Below are 20,311 nucleotides of genomic sequence, written 5' to 3'. Positions count from 1 at the left end.
TATTGATTTGATAGTTGAAATATTGTCAAGCACACACAACCTCTCCTGAATTTGCAATTTCTACATTTAAGATAAAATAAACTTGAAATAAACATTACTGCTAATGAAGAGTTCAATCCTAGTCCAACACTTTTTCTGCCACTTCTCCCACTCTTCAGTTCCCTAGAGAGTTTTTATCACTCTGTCTCCCTGTCCCTGCATTCCTTTCTTTCCCACAACTCAATTTAAAGCATTGCTTCTTGAGCACCCAGACAGCTATGTGCAAGCAGGAGGGCAAGTGCATCCGTGCATTGTTATCATCAGATCAAAAATTAAGATTTATGCAAAGTCGTCATCACTACTTTCCCTTGTGGCATAATGTAATGAAATAGATCATGTTCTAATAACTCCTGGAATTTAAAAAAAAGCTAAATATTGCCAGAGTTCAAGTCGTAGCCTTCATGATACTAAAGGACTAACATTTCTGAATATGGCATTTGGCTACAGCGGACCATTATCACTTAGAACTTAGAAATACTGCAGATTTTTTGGAAAAGAAAAACTTTTGTTTTTAAAAAACTAATAACTCATAGTTCCAACTTCTTTGCAAAACTTTGATTTTCATGACGAAGATCAATATTATAGCTATAAAAGATTATAGAAGTAATGCAAGGTCCTATTGTACTAAATCAACTAAAGTCTAGATCATGGTCGGATTTGAATGAGCCCTACCAGTCAGAAATGACTTCTCTCTTTCCAGCAACTGACCCTGATATGTCCAAATTGTTTACTGTGTTGAACAGGAAAAATCTCGTTTTGCGTTTGTCTCAATGGATATATCATCTGACAATAAACCTCTGCAGATTCCAAAGGAAATTTGGTTGTTAGTGGATCATCTCTTTAAAAATGCAAGTCGGCAGGTAGGTGTAACAAATTTTCTTTTCATCTGTTCAATCTCTAAGCTTTAATTCTTAAGATGGCAAAATACAGATGGGAGGTATGACTATAGGCAAAGCCTTATGATTTTTAGTTTGCTTCTTCTGATAAACAAAGAAAATGGCAAACTAAATGCTGATTTTGGCTAATAAAAGGAGTTCTATCTGAACTGTTGTGACTTTGCAAAAACATTTTGGCTCTATTACGATTAAGTTTGTCTGTTTGAAGGAATGGTCTTTCGGTAGCCTTTCCACAGTTTTTATAATCCGATAATTATTTTCTTTTAATTTTTTTTGCATTTGCCTCTTCTTTCTTGCTTGAAGTTGCTGACTGCTGCTGGCATATGATTCATTGTTATAAAGAGAGCAAAGAAAATTACAGCATAGGAACAGGCCCTTCAGCCTAACAAGCCTGCACCGATCATGCTGCCCGATTTGAACTAAAGCCTGCCGGGGACCATATCTCTCCGTTCCCATCCTATTCATGTATTTGTCCAGATGTCCCTTAAAAGTCACTATCATATCTGCTTCCACGACCTCCCCTGGCAGCAAGTTCCAGGCACCTGCCAACCTCTGTGTAAAAAAAAAACAGAATGGCCTCTTACATCTTCTTTAAACCTTGCTCCTCGCATCTTAACTCTATGCCCCCTAGCAATTGACCCTTCTACCCTGGGAAAAAGCTTCTGACTGTCCACTCTGTCCATGCCCCTCGTAATCTTGTAGACTTCTATCAGGTCACCCCTCAACCCCCCTCAATCCAGTGAGAACAAATCAAGTTTCTCCAACCTCTCTTCATAGCTAATGCCCTCCATACCAGCCAACATCCTGGTAACTCTTTCCTATACGATCTCCAATGCCTCTGCATCCTTCTGGTAGTGTGGCGACCAGAATTGAACACTGTATTCCAAGTACTGCCTAACGAAGGTTCTATAAAGCTGCAACATGACTTGCCAATTTTTAAACTCAGTGCCCTGGCTGATGAAGGCAAGCATGCCGTATGCGTTTTTGACTACTTTCTCTATCTGTGTTGCCACTTTTAGTGGCTGTGTACCTGTACACCCAGATCCCTCTGCCTGTCAGTACTCGTAAGGATTCTGCCATTTACTGCACGTTTCCTATCTGTATTAGACCTTCCAGAATGTATTTGTCCAGATTAAATGCCATCTGCCATCTCTCTGCCCAGGCCTCCAGCCAACTTATATCCTGCTGAATCCTCAGATGGTCCTCACCGTGTCACAAATCCACCAACCTCTGAGTCATCTGCAAACTTACCAATCAAACTGGTTATGTTTTTCTCCAAATCAATTATAAATGTATATATTACAAACTTCAGGAGAAGTGTCAGGAGCAGAATCGCGAGCTCTACACAACCTTTGTTGACCTCGCGAAAGCCTTCGACACTGTAAGCCAACAAGGCCTGTGGAGAATCATGTCAAAGTTCGGCTGACCCCCAAATACATTCAGATGGCACACTAGTTCCGTGATGGCCAGAGTACTGGATGGTGGAGAATCCTCTGAGGCATTCCCAGTCACCAGTGGTGTCAAACAGGGCTGTGTGCTCGCACCAACACTGTTCAGCATGATATTTACTACCATGCTGAATGATGCCTTCCAGGACAGTGTTGCTGGAATCAGCCTCAAGTACAGAGTGGATGGGAAGCTTTTCAACCTGAGGAGACTTCAAGCTATTACCAAAGTGAAAGAGACTGTTCTGAGAGATTTCCTCTTTGCCGATGACTGTGCCCTGTATGCTGACTCAGAGCCAGAAATGCAAGTCAGTATGGACAAATTTTCCGTGGCTTGTGACAACTTTGGATTCACCATCAACATTAAAAAGACCGAAGTCATGCACCAACTTCCTCCTCATGCACTGTACACAGAACCCATAATCACAATCAAAGGGCAGAAACTACAGGCAGTGGACCAGTTCACTGATCTTGGCAGCACCCTCTCTCAAGCAGTGACTATTGATGCAGAAGTTAACTGCAGAATAGCAATGGCAAGCTGTGCTTTTGGTAGACTGCGCTCCACTGTATGGGAACGTCGAGAAATCAGCCCAGCAACAAAACTGAAGGTCTACAACGCCATGGTACTCACCACCCATCTGTACGCCTGTGAAACGTGGACTGTGTATCAAAGCCATGCAAGACAGCGCAAGCATTTCTACATGACCTGTCTTTGCAGAATATTACTCATCCGATGGCAAGACAAAGTACCAGACATTGAAGTTCTCCCTAGAGCAATTCTACCACCAGTCCACACACTGCTGGTGAGAGCGCAGACCCGGTGGGCAGGTCATGTTGTCCGAATGTCAGACAAGTGCGTACCCAAACTTTTTGGGGAACTCTCTGCTGGAAGACGCTCGCATGGAGGGCAGAGAAAAACGTTTCAAAGACACAGTCAAAGCCTCCCTGAAGTCACATGACATTGACACAACCACCTGGGAAATGTTGGCACAAAACCGCCCTACCTGGCACTGCCTCATTCACAAAGGCTGTCAGGCTCATGAGGCAAGGTGTATTGCTGAAGCACAACTTAAGCACGAGCTGCAAAAGTCCAAAGCCACCAGCGCAACAACTATAGTGTCTACACAAATCTGTCCAGTATGTGCCAGGACATTGCGTGCCCACATTGGCCTGATCAGTCATCTTTGGACGCACGGCAACCAGTCTCAAAATGACTAATAGTGTCAAGGTCCTCTTCAATGATGATGGACAAACAACAAAAATGAAACAAACAGCAAAGGTCTCAGCACTGATCCCTGAGGAACGCCACTTGTTACAGCCCTCCATTCAGAAGCGCACCCTTCCACTGCTACCTTCTGTCTTCTATGACCGAGCCAGTTCTGTATTCACCTTGCCAGTTCACCTCTGATCCTGTGCGACTTCACTTCTGTACCAGATTGCCATGCGGGACTTGTCAAAGGCTTTACTGACGTTCATGTAAACAACATCCACTGCCCTACCCTCATCAATGGTCTTCATCGCTTCCTTGAAAAACTCGATCAAGTTAGTAAGACAGGACCTGCCCTTCACAAAACATTGTTACCTCTCGCTAATATGTCCTCTTATTTCCAAGTGGGAGTAAATCCTGTCTCGAAGAATCCTTTCCAATAATTTCCCTACCACTGACATATGGCTCATCGGCCTGTAATTACCTGGGTTATTTTTGCTACCCTTCTTAAACAAAAGAACAACATTGGGTATTCTCTAATCCTCTGGGACCTCCCCTGTAACAAGTGAAAATACAAAGATTTCTCTCAAGACCCCAGCAATTTCCTCCCTTGCCTCTCTCAGTATTCTGGGGTATATCCCACAGGCCCTGTGGACTTGTCTATCTTTAATGTTTCTCCAGGACCCCAGTATCACCATCTGTTTGATCTCAACGTGACCCAAACTATTTACAAGCCCTTTCCCAGATTCATCATCCACCAAGTCCTTGTCTTTGGTGAACACTGACACAAAGTACACGTTTAATACTTCGCCCATTTTCTCTGGCTCCACGCATAGATTCCCTCCTTTGTCCTGAAATTGAAAGAAACCAATTTCAGAAACAAAGTAATGCCTCTTCCATCCCCTGCCACTTCCTTTTCCTCCAGAAGAATTACCGACGCCATGTAGTTGTACCTGGACCCTCCTCATCTATATAACCTCCTGATTTAACAAGCTCACTAGGATCATCATTTTTTAGTGTTACCTGCCAATAGTAGGAAGCTTGTAGTGAAGAGACATGCAGGCTCGAACTAGAATTTCATCAATGGAGTGCCTTTTTTTTTGTTGCTTTCCTCAAAATGGGCAACCTCAAATTTTTAGATCATTGTACAGAAAACCAGAGTTTGAAATGTGAGTTTTCACCGGTGCAGAGAATTTAAAAGTTTTCATTAACTTGCTGCTGTTTTGACAGGAGGACCTGTTCCAGACACCTGGTACACAGGAGGAACTTCAACAGATTTTTGACTGTTTGGACACAAGCATTCCACAAACCATTCGTATCCTTTACACTAGAACCTGGAGCCAGAGTTAATTTTTTTTATTCTTTATTGGGGTGTGGGTGCTGCTGATAAGGCCAGCATTTTTGCCCATCCCATATTCATTTCCCTGGAGAAGATGGTGGTGAACTGCTGCCTTGAACAGCTGCAGGCCTTCTGATGCAGCCAAACCCACAGTGCTGCTGGGAAGGGAGTTGCAGGATTTTGATCCTATGGCAATGAAGGAATGGCGATATAGTTCCAAGGTAGGGTACAGTCCACCTTGGTGGGGAGTTTGTTAATGATGGTGTTTCCATTGTGTGTGCAATCCTTATCCTTCTAGGTGGTAGAGGTCATGGGTTTGCAAGGTGCTGTCGGAGAAGCCTTGACGAGTTGCTGCAGAGCATTTTGTATGTAGTTCTCACTGCAGCCACCATCAATGGTGGAGGGAGTGAATGTTGGATGGGCTGCCTACCAAGCATACTAAATTGTTCTAGATGATGTCAAACTTCTTCAGTGTTGTTGGAGCCGCATTCTTCTAGGCAAGAACTTCTGATTTGTGGCTTGTAGATGATGGAGAAACTTTAGGGAGTCAGGAGATGAATTACATTATTTATATGACTTTACCAATTCAGTTTCTGGTCAATGGTAAAATGCAACATGTTGATAGTCGGGGAATCGGTTATAGTAATGCTGTTGAGTGTCAGGGGGAAATTGTATTATTCTCTTTTGTTGGAGATTATCATTTCCTGATGTTTTATGACATAAATAAGAATCCTGACAGGAACCCTGGATGACTTGGGATGTTGAGCTCTTGGTCAAATAGAAGAAGGAGGCGTATGACATGCATAGGCAGCTGGAACAAGTGGATCCCTTGAAGAGTGAAAAGGTTGTCGGGAATAGAGTTTAGAGAGAAATCAGGAGGGCAGAAAGGGAACATGAGATTGCTTTGGCAGATAAGGCAAAGGAGAATACAAAGAGTTTCTACAAATACATTAAGGACAAAAGAGTAACTAGGGAGGGAGTAGGACCTCTGAAGGATCAACAAGGTCATCTATGTGTGAATCCACAAGAGACGGTGAGATCCTAAATGAATATTTCTCATGGGTATTTACCACCCAAAACAAGGTCATCATAAACCTTTTTGCTGCTGATGAGTTATTTTAAGGTTTCCAAGCAGGCAACTATGTGGTATTAAAGAGTTGGAGTACATAACTTCACTGTAGTAAACTCATTGTGTGGGGATGCCAGTGTTGGACTGGGGTGAACAATTAAGAAGTCTCACAACACCAGGTAAAAGTCCAACAGGTTTATTTGTTGCAAACGCCACTAGCTTTCGGAACTGGCTATTCCTTCATCAGGTGGGTGGGAGTTCTGATCAGAACCAGTTCCAAAAGCTAGTGGCGTTTGTTACAAATAAACCTTTTGGACTTTAACCTGGTGTTGCAAGACTTCTTACTGTGGTAACCTCATTGCCACAGAATTGCCCCTCTTAATTGTTTTTATTAAGGGGACCAAATTGTTCTGATGCATCTGTGGTGGTTATCCTTTTTGCAGCATTGTAAAGTATAGAAAGCCTGCTTTCATCCTGGCAGTATATGTATTATATGCAGGAAAATAGATAAGAAGGAATAAGGACACAAAAAGAGGCTACGTGCTTCATTTTTTTTGCACATTATTTCTCTGGCAATGATTTCAATAAAATAGTGCAAAAAGCTGACGAATTCTGGATGAAAGGTTGTTGGATATTGTGTTCACTCAGTTGAAAGTTTTGGGAACCTATTTTTCACTTGTCAAACCTCCAGTTACCTTTAACTCAGTGTGCCCTCATTTTTATAAAAGCCTAGCTTTATTACAATCCCATATAATTCAACATCTGATAGAAACCATTTAGATATTCTGTGCAAAGCCAAATTCGTATCACTCTTAGATACTCAAATCAATACCAATCAATGCTGTTCATATTTCCTGATTTTGTGTACTAGCTGGCAGTAACCATTCAGTGGCTGAAGCTCTGCTGATCTTCCTTGAAGCACTCCCAGAGCCTGTGATCTGTTATGAGCTGCATCTTCGATGTCTAGAAATTTCACCTGATATTCGCAGCTGTAAACAGGTAAGAGTTACAGCTCCGTGATTGTTCTGTGTGACTATTATGATACTGCATATAAAATAAGATCACAATTGCTTAATGATTCATAATTTGTACAGATATATTTTATTCTCTGTATAAAAAAAATATACCTAGGCAACATATCCACCTGTTTAAACTTATATTTATATAGGGCCTTTAACATCAATTGGATCAGTGTGGCTTTAAGTCATTAACAGAAGCACAATTTGTAGCTGTGGTTTGAAATAAACAGAGAATTTGTATGGAAAGTAAAATAGCATCATAAGTTTTTAAAAAGTAGCATTTTCATGGACAATTCAATAATAAGCAACCAGTACAAATCTATAACTTGTGCCCTAACACTTGGTTCAAAAAGTCCTTGACTATCGTTCCAGATTTCCCACACTACGTGTTTCTGCATAACTAGGTATAAAGAATGCTGACTCATCTGAGCTCAAGATGTTACATAGATGCCAAATTTCTAGGGCTTGATTTTATCAGAAAGGTTATAATTCTCAGTCAGTAATTAGAGATCCCAGCTAGACCACGGTAGCACAGTGATTAGCACTGCTGCCTCATAGTGCCAGGGACCCGAATTCGATTCCTGGCTTAGGTTACTGTCTGTGTGGAGTTTGCACGTTCTCCTTGTGTCTGTGTGGGTTTTCTCCAGGTGCACTGGTTTCCTCCCACGTTCTGAAAGGCGTGCTGGTTAGTTGCATTGACCCGAACCTGGGGGTGGTGGTGATAGTGGTCAAGGTGGCCCAGATATGTTCAAGGGCCCATTGATTGGGTTGTGGTGAAGTCGGAAGGCCAGCGATGCAGGGGTCCCAGGGGCTGATCGGGAAGCTGGCAGTACATGGCCACTGTGCACGCACTGATCTTGGCGCTAACAGATCGGCGCATGAGCAGTGGCCTGCTCAGCGCTATGCTGCTAATCTTACCAGCAGGAGTAGGTCCCGCTCACTGATTTTCAGCGTAAATCGTGCTGAGGCACTCTGCAGTGCAGCGTGTGCAAGATTCATTTTGAAACTCCCGCTGAAGAAACAGCAGGATTTACTCCAGTTTTTACACAGATTTGACACTTAGAATTTTTTTGGGAGAATCACCCCCAGGATGTTTGCATTGCCAAGAGCATAATTGTTAGTTTTTCAAGAAAGATAGATAGACTTGTGAAAATCCCCAAATTGAGCAAAGAACCCAGAATCCCATCTGAATTTTTTTATTCAGTAACAGATGACTGTCGTGGCTTCTCCAAACGAATCATTACAAATGCATATGCCTTTGCATGCCATTTCCCACGTTCTATGTCACAAAAATTCCCACTTGCCGATAATTCTCCATCCTTGTAAACCTCTGATACCCTGTCAGTCATCAGAACAACTTGTAAATCTACATATGACTCCAAAACCATCTAGAGCCTAGTTGCACCGTACCTGTCCAAATCTCTATTCCAAACTGCATCTTCAGGACCTCAGTTGCTTTCTGTTGAGCCATCCTACACTCTACTAGTAACAGAACCTTTAGTAATCCCACTCGCTGAAATTCTCTTAAGTATCTCCTCCTTTCCTTCAAAATCCTCCTAAGAACCTACATCTTTAACCATTTCCTTGATTTCCTTATATCTGCTTGGGTCTGGTACCAAGTTGTTGAGTGCCTTAGGGCTTTTTGACAAATTAAATGCCACACATAAAGTCATCATTTGTCCATATGTGGTGCAGAGGCATATTATCCCTGAATCTCTGCATATTTATCTGAAGGCTGGATCCGTACAAGTAAGATTTATTGGATAATTATTAGATTTTTAAAAATCTTGTTTTAAACAGCATTGCATCCGTCATGCAATGTAATGGGTATTTCAACATTAAACTCCATAATATCCTGTTATTCATTATTGTAGTGTTTTACACTATATTTTGTCACACTGAATGTTTAATATCAAGTTGTTGTGTTGATGAATTTTTAAATCTTCATATTTCCATAATAATTTTCTTTCTTTCCCAGTTGATTACCCAATTGCCACGCAGCCACAGAAATGTATTTAAGTACTTGATGGCATTTCTGCGGGAATTATTAAAGCATAGTGAAGACAACAAGCTTGATGCCAAGATGTTAGGTAAGAAAATTTGAGCTGTATCATTAATAGAGAATGTCATGGTAACTTTTCTGAAATACTCTCGATAGAAAGGTGGTAGGACTGGAGGGTCTTAATGACATTACTGTTACTAGAAAGGCGGTGCTCGACAGACTGGAGGGGCTGATTGTGGACAAGTCCCCAGGACCGGATGGAATGCATCCGAGGGTTCTGAAAGAAATGGCGGAGGTGATAGTGGATGCCTTGGTGGTTATTTTCCAAACGTCGCTGGATTCCGGGGAAGTGCCGGATGATTGGAAAACGGCTAATGTTATGCCGTTGTTTAAGAAGGGTGCCAGGCAAAAGGCGGGAAATTATAGGCCGGTTAGTTTAACATCTGTGGTAGGTAAAATGTTAGAATCTGTCATCAAGGAGGAAATTGCGAGGCATCTTGAAGGGAATTGCTTGATAGAGCAGACGCAGCACGGTTTCATTAAAGGGAAGTCGTGTCTGACAAATTTACTGGAGTTCTATGAGGATGTGTCTAGGGCAGTGGATAGAGGAGAGCCGGTGGATGTGGTCTTTCTAGATTTTCAGAAAGCGTTTGACAAAGTGCCTCACAAGAGGTTATTGCAGAAGGTCGAGGGACATGGAGTTGGGGGTAAGGTGTTAGCGTGGATAGAAGATTGGTTGTCAAATAGGAGGCAGAGAGTGGGGGTCAACGGGTGCTATTCGGATTGGCGGATGGTGACTAGTGGAGTGCCCCAGGGGTCGGTGCTGGGGCCTCAGCTTTTTACCATTTATATAGATGATCTGGAGGAGGGAACCGAGTGTAGAGTGTCGAAATTTGCTGATGACACCAAGATTGGGGGAAAGGCAAATTGTGCGGAGGGTGTGGAGAGTCTGCAGAAGGATCTAGATAGGCTGGGCGAATGGGCCAGGAAATGGCAAATGGAATTTAATGTTGGCAAGTGTGAGGTGGCCCACTTTGGTAGGAAAAATGGTAGGAAGGACTATTACTTACGAGGCGAAAAACTGCAGCAGGCGACGGTGCAGAGGGACCTCGGGGTCCTTGTGCATGAGTCGCAAAAACCCAGCTTGCAGGTGCAGCAAGTGGTCAGGAAGGCAAATGGGATGCTGGCCTTCATAGCGAGGGGGATTGAATATAAAAGTAGGGAGGTCTTGCTGCAGCTGTATAGGGCATTGGTGAGGCCGCAACTGGAGTACTGTGTGCATTTTTGGGCGCCGCACCTGCGCAAAGATATTTTGGCCTTGGAGGGAGTGCAGAGGAGGTTTACTAGGCTGATACCGGAGTTGAGGGGGTTGAGCTATGAGGAGAGGCTGAATAAACTGGGCTTGTACTCGTTAGAGTTTAGAAGAATGAGAGGAGATCTCATTGAGACGTATAAGATGATGAATGGGATGGATAGGATAGAGGTGGAAAGACTCTTCCCGCTCAAAAAAGACAATAGGACTAGGGGGCACAGCCTCAAGATAAAAGGGGGGCGGTTTAGAACAGAGTTGAGGAGGAACTTCTTCACTCAAAGGGTGGTGAATCTCTGGAATTCTCTGCCCGTTGAAGTGGTGGAGGCTGCCTCGCTAAATATTTTTAAGACACGGGTTGATGGGTTTTTGATAGGAGAGGGGATTAAGGGTTATGGGGAGAGGGCGGGAAAGTGGAACTGAGCAGCGACAGATCAGCCATGATCTTATTGAATGGCGGGGCAGGCTCGAAGGGCTGGATGGCCTACTCCTGCTCCTATTTCTTATGTTCTTATGTTCTCAGGACCTGAAACTTTTTTTCTCAATAACCATATGGCATTGTGCATCTAAGTAAGATTGCTGATGTATTAAATTTAATTATTTACTCTGATCTTGTTAACACTGTTTTAACAAGACTGAAAATGATTATGTTCCAAGAAAAGATTTATGCATTCTTCATTTCAGCTGAGGTATCTTTACTTGTATTATAATTTATTTAAAGTATTTATTGTGCCAATTTGATACCAAATATAGAAAATTTCCATCAGATCAGTTGGGTCATTAATGTTGCATTATTTATAGAAAAAAAATTCTTCCCTAATCTATATAATGTCATACATGGAATTTGGTAGAGAATTTTCACTTCTGGCAGTGATGGAAAGCAAGCAATTGTAGATTACGAAAAAGAAAATGAGCAGGATCTTATGATGAGTGGCCAATGTGCGATAGACTGTTTTCTGCCAACACCTGATGTTAAAAAATATGATTTCCAGAATAACGCTTTGGACTGGAGGTGCTGTTGTAAACTTTTTTTAAAGTTGCGACTGGAATGACGTTTTCACTTCTAAAGATTTAAGAGGTGAAAGGTTCAAATCACATTCAGGGAATTGATCAAATAATTTTGGCCAACATTTCAGTGTAGCATTGAGGGATGTGCCACTTTTCATTTGAAGATTAGGGAGTTCTACCTAAGCTATGGCCAGCACTTGTTAGTCAACCAATATCACCAAAATTAATTAAGAGGTAGTACAAACTTCTCTGATTCAGGACTCTCCCATTAGTGGACTTGTGTACCTGTATTTTCCAGCACAATAGCTGACCTGGGATAGTAACAAAAAACAACCCACGTTTAGTGAATGTATGTCACCACATGTCTCCAGGTTTCAAAAATGTTTTCTCTGCAAGACAGCACAGTTACTATTATAAGAATCTCTATGCATCTGACAGGAGTGCCAGCGTAGGTTTTTGTGCTCAAGTCTCTGAAGTAGAATTTGCAGTCACTATCTTCAGTCACAAACTCAGAGACCAAAGTGCTATCCACTGAACCCTAGTTGAAGCATGTTAAGCAACGTTGGGGGCAATCTTGAGCCCATTCCCACTGTTAATGGGAATTCTAGCAGGGGCTCAAGATCAAGAAGTTGTGGATGGTTCCAACGAGTGTGGGGGGAGAGCTGGACAGCTCCTGAGACCTCGAGAACTGCTTGGTGGGCTGGGGCAAGGTTTATTACTATTCCTTTAGCCATTGCATCCTAAATGCTGATGGTTGATGCCCCACCGCCTGCATGATGGTGTGAAGCACACCTTATCTACTTTTCTTTTTGGCAGAGTCCGGAGAGAAACACACTGGTTTTCTTGCTGGAAACAAAACTGCATTTTTTGGTAAAGGTATATCCATTGCCTTTTGGAGAATTCATTCAGTCATCTATTCACTTTACTGTTTCAGTGACTTCAGCTTTTTATTGTCGTCAAGTGAAGAAAGGATACTGCACCTTCAGGGAATTAAGCCTCAGAATCTTTAGTCTGTCTATAATAAAGCTTAACTTTAAACAAATATTCTGTCTGGGAAAATGGTCAAATCTTCAAAAAATTACAAATGAACAGCCTTGACATTGCTATGTGTGTGATTTAGCTGTGCGTACATTGGTTCCATATTCAGCTCAAAAACAGTGATGCCTCTACTTGAAGACTAACTAGTGGGTTGTGAATCGTCTTGTGCCATCTGAGGACATGAAAGCTGCTTCGTAGATGCTTGTTTCTTTGTTCTTAAGACAATTAGACATTTGCTTAATGAAAAGTGTGCTGGAAGTGCATAGTTGGCCAAGCAACATTTCTAGAGAGAAAAACAGTTAGCAACTCGGGTTACTAGAATGTGAAATGAACCTGAAACATTGCCTGTTTCACCACGCATGTTAGTTTGGTTTTGCTATTGTTGCCTGATAGTATCCATATTAGTTTGTTTTTGTTGTTATGATTTCATTTAATATTGTGCTCTACTTTTAATGTGTTCATAAACTGAGTAAAAGGACATGCCAGAATTGCCATCCCTCTTTCTTATAGACACTTTAACCACGTTCACACATGAAAAGTAACTGCTGACAGGCAGCTGTGGAAGCAACCCCCAGCAGGGGTCATTACGTTGAGGAGAAGAAGGGATAGAATTCAGGCCAACAGAGTAAACCATATACATCCAGTGGTTTTTGCTGTTTTAACTCTTGGGTCATGACAAGTGGGAAATTCTAGCTGTTGAATGCAAATAGCAACATCAGTTAATTCACCTTCACCATGACATGTATTCCAAAAGCTCCAAAGTAAATACCAGCCCTACAAACAAGACCCCAGCAGGGATCATCCCACATTGCCGGCAAGGGATATAATTTCATATGTGGCACTTGTGTCAAAAGTTGCCTTTCCAGCATTAGCTTGTTCAGCCATCAAAAGAAGTGAAGCAGATGATCTCACCTGACCTCACTAAAGTTCTGAAGTTACATTTCCATCATCCTTCACAAATGGAAGGGTGCCAGTGCTTGCAGGTGGCTGTTTGCTTTGATACACTGAATTTTTGAACTTGCCTCCCCTGCCTGTTTCAGCTGAGGATAAGCTAAACCAAATGAGAATTCACAAGATTGTCAAGTTTCTATTATGCCTGCTTTGCCCAAATATATTTGCAGAATTGACTTGGGCAAACGTTGTGAAATACAAAGCTAATTATTAGTTTGTCTTCTGTAAGCCAGTTATTAAACACGTTTGAAGACCAACATTATTGGATACATGGAAAAACTAGATTGAAGGCATTGGTATTTTCCTACAAGTATATTGTATAATTGTTTATTTTCCTGTGATTCACAGCTACCCTCTTTGCAAGTCTCCTTCTGAGGCCACCACCAAACTTAATTGGACGGCAAACCCAGTACGATCGACAACATGCTGTAGATTTTATCTATTATTTCCTGATAAGTGGAGATGAAGACTAAATACCAGGCATACTTCTGATAACATTCTCACTGCACTGTGACAGTAGCTGTATTAGTTGTGTTAAAATGGTGATTGAATGATACAGTAGATGAGACCTGTTTTTTTTTCATTTCAGTGTTGATCTGAGTGAAATGAAGGAAGCTCCATAAACCTTTCTCATCAAGTAGTTTAGAATGCTCGTCACATCGTGACCCAGCATAACCGTTCACCTTTCCAGTCGTTTCCCATAACCTCTTGTCAACCTGAATTTTTATTACCAATTACGTTGTCAATTTTTTTCCAGCATTGTATCTAAAAACATCTGTGTTTACTGCCATATTAATGGAAGTTAAAATGGGAATCTTTTATATAATTGAAGGTGACTGTAGGGCTGCAATGAACAAGGGAAGCTGCCTTGGATTGAACAAGGAATATACTGCTATATCACAGTATATAAAATCCACATTTGCTTCCATTGTCGAAACACAATAATCATAATTATAGCAAGTGAACAAAAGTTGTTACAACAGCAGTAAATGAGTATGAACAGTTACTCTTGTTGAGTACTTCAGTTCCCACAATTGTGGTGGGATTTTTATCTGCGTGATAAAATTCAGTTTCATTATGTCCTGACTAGACCGAGAGGTAAAGTATCTTTCATAAAAGATTGTTCTATTTTGGCAAGATATTAGCCTAGATTTCCAAGTCAAGAAGACTACATGGAGATGGTGGATTACATTGGGGCAAGAGGAAAAGAATGGGTTGACTTTTAGGGAAACAAATTTAACAATATAGACCACAAAACTGTCTGAAGTATGGTTAATGTATAAAATGTTACAAAATTGCTGAAGTTCCAGATGAGGGCATCTGTATAGTTCATATAGCTAACCCATCCTTGCGTTTTGCAAAATGCTATTCAAGAAATGGATGGAGCAAATTTTATTTGTCAATTTCATATTTATTGAATATTTGGTTTGTGACCTAAAAATAACATGCGCTTTATCTGGAAGGTAATATTCAGCCATGCATTCTAATTTCTATATGATGACATAAAAGCCTACTTTATCATTCAAGAGGAAATGAGCAATAGTGCCAATGCAATATATTCTTTTCCAAACCACTGAACTCCATATCCAGTAGATGGGGAATTCATATTCATTTCAGCCTGATTGGCTGAGTTTTGTCCATTTTCAGCTCACCATTTAGAAACACGTTTCCTGTTTGCCAGTCAAAGTAATATCGCAGTGCCATAGAAAACTCTGTCCTTTGACCAGAAAAGCAATGTTACGCAAATGGTACAAAATGTTTTTATTCAACTGAGATAGTGATGGGTTGAATCCATGTATCATTCAATCACTAGTAAAAAGCCATGTGATAATCAACTTAGGCTAATGTATTGTTGCCAGATCCCAGCCATGGGGAGATGAGCATGTGTACATATATTTAAAAATCTATGGCAGTGTCCTTTAAAGAAGAATTTATGTGTAGCCCAGAGTACTTTCAATATAATGTATTCTCGTAGGTAAGGTGCAAAAATCATTTTTCAAATACAGATGTCTCCTGTTACATTCACAATGTTTATACATTTCTGTAGAGACACATATTCAATCTCCGCATTTGATAAGGAGCAACTCCACTGAGAATATCAACACTACAAACCTTTGAGTTGAATTTCAATTGTCCTTGTTTTCCCATCAATGCATTATCTAGATGAGATGAATGGTATTCTACATTTGTACAATTAATTTGAATTTTTCATACAATTTGGCTTCTATTTGAGTTGAAAAATACAAGACTGTTAATTAGTCCAGATACACAGCAGATGAAAAGAAAGATAATGAAGCAGCTCATTTTCCAAATTCACTGTAACCAAGAAAAGCAGAAGCATCAATGTGTGATCTTGGGCTGATGTTTTTGCCAGCCAGCCAGTGCTGGCCATGTTAAATTAAAACATGGAAACCAAGAATGAAATTAAAGTCTTTTAAATTCCTGTCCAAAAGTATATTGAAATGTCTTGATCTGTTGATTAAAGTTTTTATCTTCACTGTTTTTATCACAGTAGTGAACTCAACAGACTCAATAAACTAAAAGATGGGACTAATCAAAAAGACCAGTTACAAGAAGTGTTCAGTGTCATTGGTGCAGAGGGCAGGTACTTAGATGCCAATCTATGATTCACAATTGTTTTGTAATACACTACAATGTATATTTCAGTCTCTAGGTTATTTCATTATCTTATGGTTAAATTTTCCAATTAAAATCAATTTAAATCTATATTCAAATAGCATCATTTGTCATTTATTTAAATATATGGTTTTTGTTTCTGTTATCTTGGCCTTTGACACATTTCTTAAGTCAATGTTGCTCCTTAAGCCTAAGCCCCTTGGGTATCAGAAATTGTGAATCAGGATATGTATTACACTGCAACTATTTCATATATTCACTATCCAGAAATGTTTTTGTGATATCTGCAAGATGCCTTATGTTAATTATGCAGACAATTAATTTAGCAAATAGAAATGAAGTGCAGCCAATTCCAGCATCATTTTTAAATGGTACAAAATAATATGCGGTAATTGTTACATTCTCAAATATCTAAAATATATACTGGTAAATCGTTTCTCATGAGAATTGGATTGTTATACTGTTCCATAATATTATAGCTGATGCAAGTGTTCCTGTTGTTAATCATATTCTTCATTCTACTTTCAGTAAGAAAAATGGAGCTATGTTCAATCCTGATATTCAGTACAAAGAAAATCTTTTTAACTGTGTTGTTCTTTCACTGCTCTATATTTATGATCAGATTTTTTTGAAACCACATGTTAAAGTTTAAATTATTTATTCAAACTAATGATTCATCTAGAAGTAGTAGTGATTTGATGCTGTGCTTTAACTGTGTAAGACTTTCCTTATACTGTACTGTGCATTTGTAATACTAGTCAATTACCACTCCATTGTATTCCATGTTAGAGTAATGTTTATTGAACTGCAATTGTAGATATTTGTTTCCCTTTTAAAAAGTTATAAATATGAATAATAAAATAAATACCTTGAAATCTATTTTTAGTTAACACTAAAACAAGCATCCATATTAAATGCACATGACATTGTCAAGTTCAAATAGTTCTATCACATAGGTGAGGTAGTCTCAGCTGTTGATTAAAACAAGCGCCAATAATTACTCTTGCAATACTGGGACTTCCCAGAAGTTAATCCCTTAGAAATGCTGAAGCTTACTTTAACATTATATTTTATAAGAATGTAGACAATTGTCTCCTTTGTATTTAAGAAGCAGCCTTTTAAGGAGTGTCTAAACTGTCTATAAGACAGATGCTGCTATTTGCTCAGGACAAAAACTAGATAAGAATTATGTTCTGCGAATGGAAGTGACTTTGAATGATTAATAATGTCAAGTTCAAAACAAAAATTGAATGGCAACAGAAAACAAAGCTATTGTTTTTAACATTTGTATAACTATTTTTTGTAGTATCTTGCATGATATATGCAGAGGATGTGTTCCAACCTACAGCAAAGTAATTATTTGAAACTAAAATGGTCACACAGCCATGTTTAAAGGTAGCACTTGGTCAACTTGGCACTTGCCTCTGTTTGCTGAAGCAGATTGCTTTTGTCATGTTCTCGCCTCAATAAGCAAAAACATGAAAAATAAGATTCAATCTGCAATACTTTGTCTCTTTGCTGCAACTGCTGCCACTTCCTTTGCCTTTTGTTCTAGGACATATTACCCTATCCCAAAACTTCCCTTTTGTTCTTCAGATCACAAATAACCTGTTCTGGTCCCTCCATGCATGACACTATAATTTTTAAAAAAGCCACCAAAGCCTCTATTTTCTCAGGAGGCTAAGGAAATTTGGCATGTCCGCTATGACTCATCAACTTTCACAGATGCACCATGCTTGGTGTGGTTCCTGCTCTAAGTCTGTAAGAAACTATAAAGAGTCGTGAACGAAGCCCAGTCCATCATGCAAACCAGCTTCCCATCCAGTGACCGTCTACATTTCCCGCTGCCTCAGAAAAGCAGCCAGCATAATCGAGGACCCCACACACCCCGGACATACTCTCTTCCACCTTCTTCTATCAGGAAAAAGATACCAAAATCTGAGGTCACATACCAACCGACTCAAGAAATGTTTCATCCTGCTGCCATCAGACTTTTGAATGGACTTACCTCATATTAAGTTGATGTTTCTCAACACCCTATCTATGACTGTAACACTATATTCCGCACCCTCTCTATGTACGGTAAGCTTTGCAAGAAACAATACTTATCACTGTATACTAATACATGTGACAAATCAAATTCCTTCTCCCTTTCCTTTTCAATGGCATGCGATCTACCACATTTCTCCTACAGTTCTGAAGAAGTCATATTTGAGCGAAACTGCTAGACCTGCTGCGTATTTCCAGCACTGTATGTTTGCTGCGGAGGCTGAAAATTTGAAATGGATTGCTTTTGTTTAAGTTGAGATTGTAATTCTTGGTTCACTCAAGAACAATACCTGTGCATTTGAAAGGGCATGCTGGATGGCCAAATTACAGATGTATGCCACATACCGTCTTTTTGACACTAAGATGCTCTGCACTATTCTGTTAGATCATCTTTCTCTATTTTCCTATTCTGTTGCAAAGAGATGCTGCAGGCTCTGCTCAGCTTAAAATCACAAGCCTATATATTTCTTGGCACTGAGCTTTACAGCTCTAATACTGAACATTACTGTGCAGATGGGCTCCAACACTTTTGTCCAAGTTGAGCACTGTTCATTCTGTCCTTTACTGTAAATGGGATAAGTCCTAGTTATTCAATTGCATGATGTTTAATAAATAGTTTCAAATTTGCTGAAATGTTATATGCAATTTTACTGTGTCACTAAACTAAACTTGATTTTGTCACTTATCCATGACATAGTACTTTCCTTTATGACATGCATAGCTAGAATCATCCTAGAATACTACAGTGCAGGAAGAGGCCCTTCAGCCCATTGAGTCTGCACCAAACACAATCCCACCCAGGCTCTACCCCCATATATTATACCCACTAATCCTTCTAGCCGACACATCCCTGGACACTAAGGGGCAATTACTTAGCATGGCCAATCAACCTAACCCGCACATCTTTAGACTGTAGGAGGAAACCCATGCAGACATGAGGAGAATGTGCAAACTTCACACAGACAGCGACCTGAACTGGGAATTGAACCCAGGACCCTGGAGCTGTGAAGTAGCAGTGCTAACCTCTGTGCTACCGTGCCGCTCTGTTCATCATTCAAACCGCGCAGAGCATGACCACAAAAATCAAGGCTGATGTTCCAGTGCAGTACTGAGGGAGCAGTGCCCTGCCTGAAATGCCATCTTTCAATGAGAGTTTAAACTAAGGCCCCATCTACCTGCAGAGGTGAATGTAAAAGATTTTGTAGCACAGATTCAAAGAACACAGAGTTATCCTGGTGTCCTAGCCAATAGTTACCACTCGATCACCTTCACAAAAAAAAGGTTATTGTCATGCTGCTATTTGTAGGAGAATGAAATGTAGCAGATGAATTGTTGCATTTCCGACTTGGCAATCAATGACTGTACTTCACTAGCTGTAAAGTACTTTGAGATGTTCAGTGGTTGTGAAAAGAACTATATAAATGCAAACCTTTCCCTGTAGTTCCAAAGTACTAAATCATCTTGCAGTGAATGCGCACTATGAGTTTAAAAAAAACAATCTGTGAATAAGGTTGAAGGCATAGGGTATGAGGTGAAGGTCACTTTGGTTGAGCTAACGTAAACATTGAAACCTGCGCTAAATTTATGTATTCCACCTTCCTAATAAATTGTGAATAGATATCTTTTCTTTCAATTATGAAGAGAAGAATTGCTTTTAGAATTATTACTCATGTTATTTCATGCCATTCAAAGTCATACACAAAATCAGCTTTCAGGCTAATATTTTCATCATACTAATTAATCGCAGTAACTGGGAAGTGGGAAAGAAAATTGGGCTGTGCAGTGCCCATTTTTAAATGTTGCGTGATTACCTAATAAGTCAAAAAATTAGGTCCAAGGTGGAGTGCACAGGTTGCCAGTATAGTAGAGGGATTTGTATATGCACACCTAATGACTGATGGCAACATGGCAGCTCATTACGTGAATTTGTGCATTAATACCAATATTACGATTTTCAAACTGCACATTCCAACAAGTGCCCCATCTTAACCTTGCACGGCTTAATGAATCCCACCAGTTATTTAAGAATCATGAACAACTTAGGTCACTTTCTGGTTATTTCTTTGGGGTGCTGGTGGAATGGTTTGTATTTTTGGAACTTTTCTATATTTGGCTGAAATTTGAATGGCCTCAAGGGCTGATCGGTGTTGAAATATTTTTCTTGTCATTTAAAATCTTATGTAGAAACAAGCATTGCTTCCAGACTTGGGTAACTTGGCAGGGCTTCATTTAGGATTTAAAAATGACTGGAGAAAGAAGAAAGGTCTTGCAGAGCAGGAATGAGTGGGGAGAGGGCCTCTTAG

At 40.2% G+C, this 20,311-nt stretch overlaps 1 protein-coding gene across 3 annotated transcripts in view; it reads left to right on the top strand.

Annotated features, from left to right (window-relative positions):
• The window catches only part of ocrl (OCRL inositol polyphosphate-5-phosphatase), a 105,594-nt gene extending 89,545 nt beyond the window's left edge, over window positions 1-16,049 (top strand). For all 3 annotated transcript variants that reach the window (XM_080187589.1, XM_080187588.1, XM_080187590.1), the window contains 5 exons: window positions 783-899; window positions 4,818-4,902; window positions 6,867-6,994; window positions 8,993-9,104; window positions 13,671-16,049. In XM_080187589.1, the coding sequence (XP_080043715.1) occupies window positions 783-899; window positions 4,818-4,902; window positions 6,867-6,994; window positions 8,993-9,104; window positions 13,671-13,795 (567 nt within the window). In that variant the 3' untranslated portion in view covers window positions 13,796-16,049. The remainder of the gene's footprint in view (window positions 1-782; window positions 900-4,817; window positions 4,903-6,866; window positions 6,995-8,992; window positions 9,105-13,670) is intronic.
• Window positions 16,050-20,311: the final 4,262 nt, after the last annotated feature.

Source organism: Carcharhinus amblyrhynchos, chromosome 4, assembly GCF_965287045.1.
Source record: "Carcharhinus amblyrhynchos chromosome 4, sCarAmb.v2.hapA, whole genome shotgun sequence".
NCBI lineage: Eukaryota > Metazoa > Chordata > Chondrichthyes > Carcharhiniformes > Carcharhinidae > Carcharhinus > Carcharhinus amblyrhynchos.
Note: the sequence above shows the minus strand (reverse complement) of the source record. Positions and strands in the feature narration are given on the sequence as shown.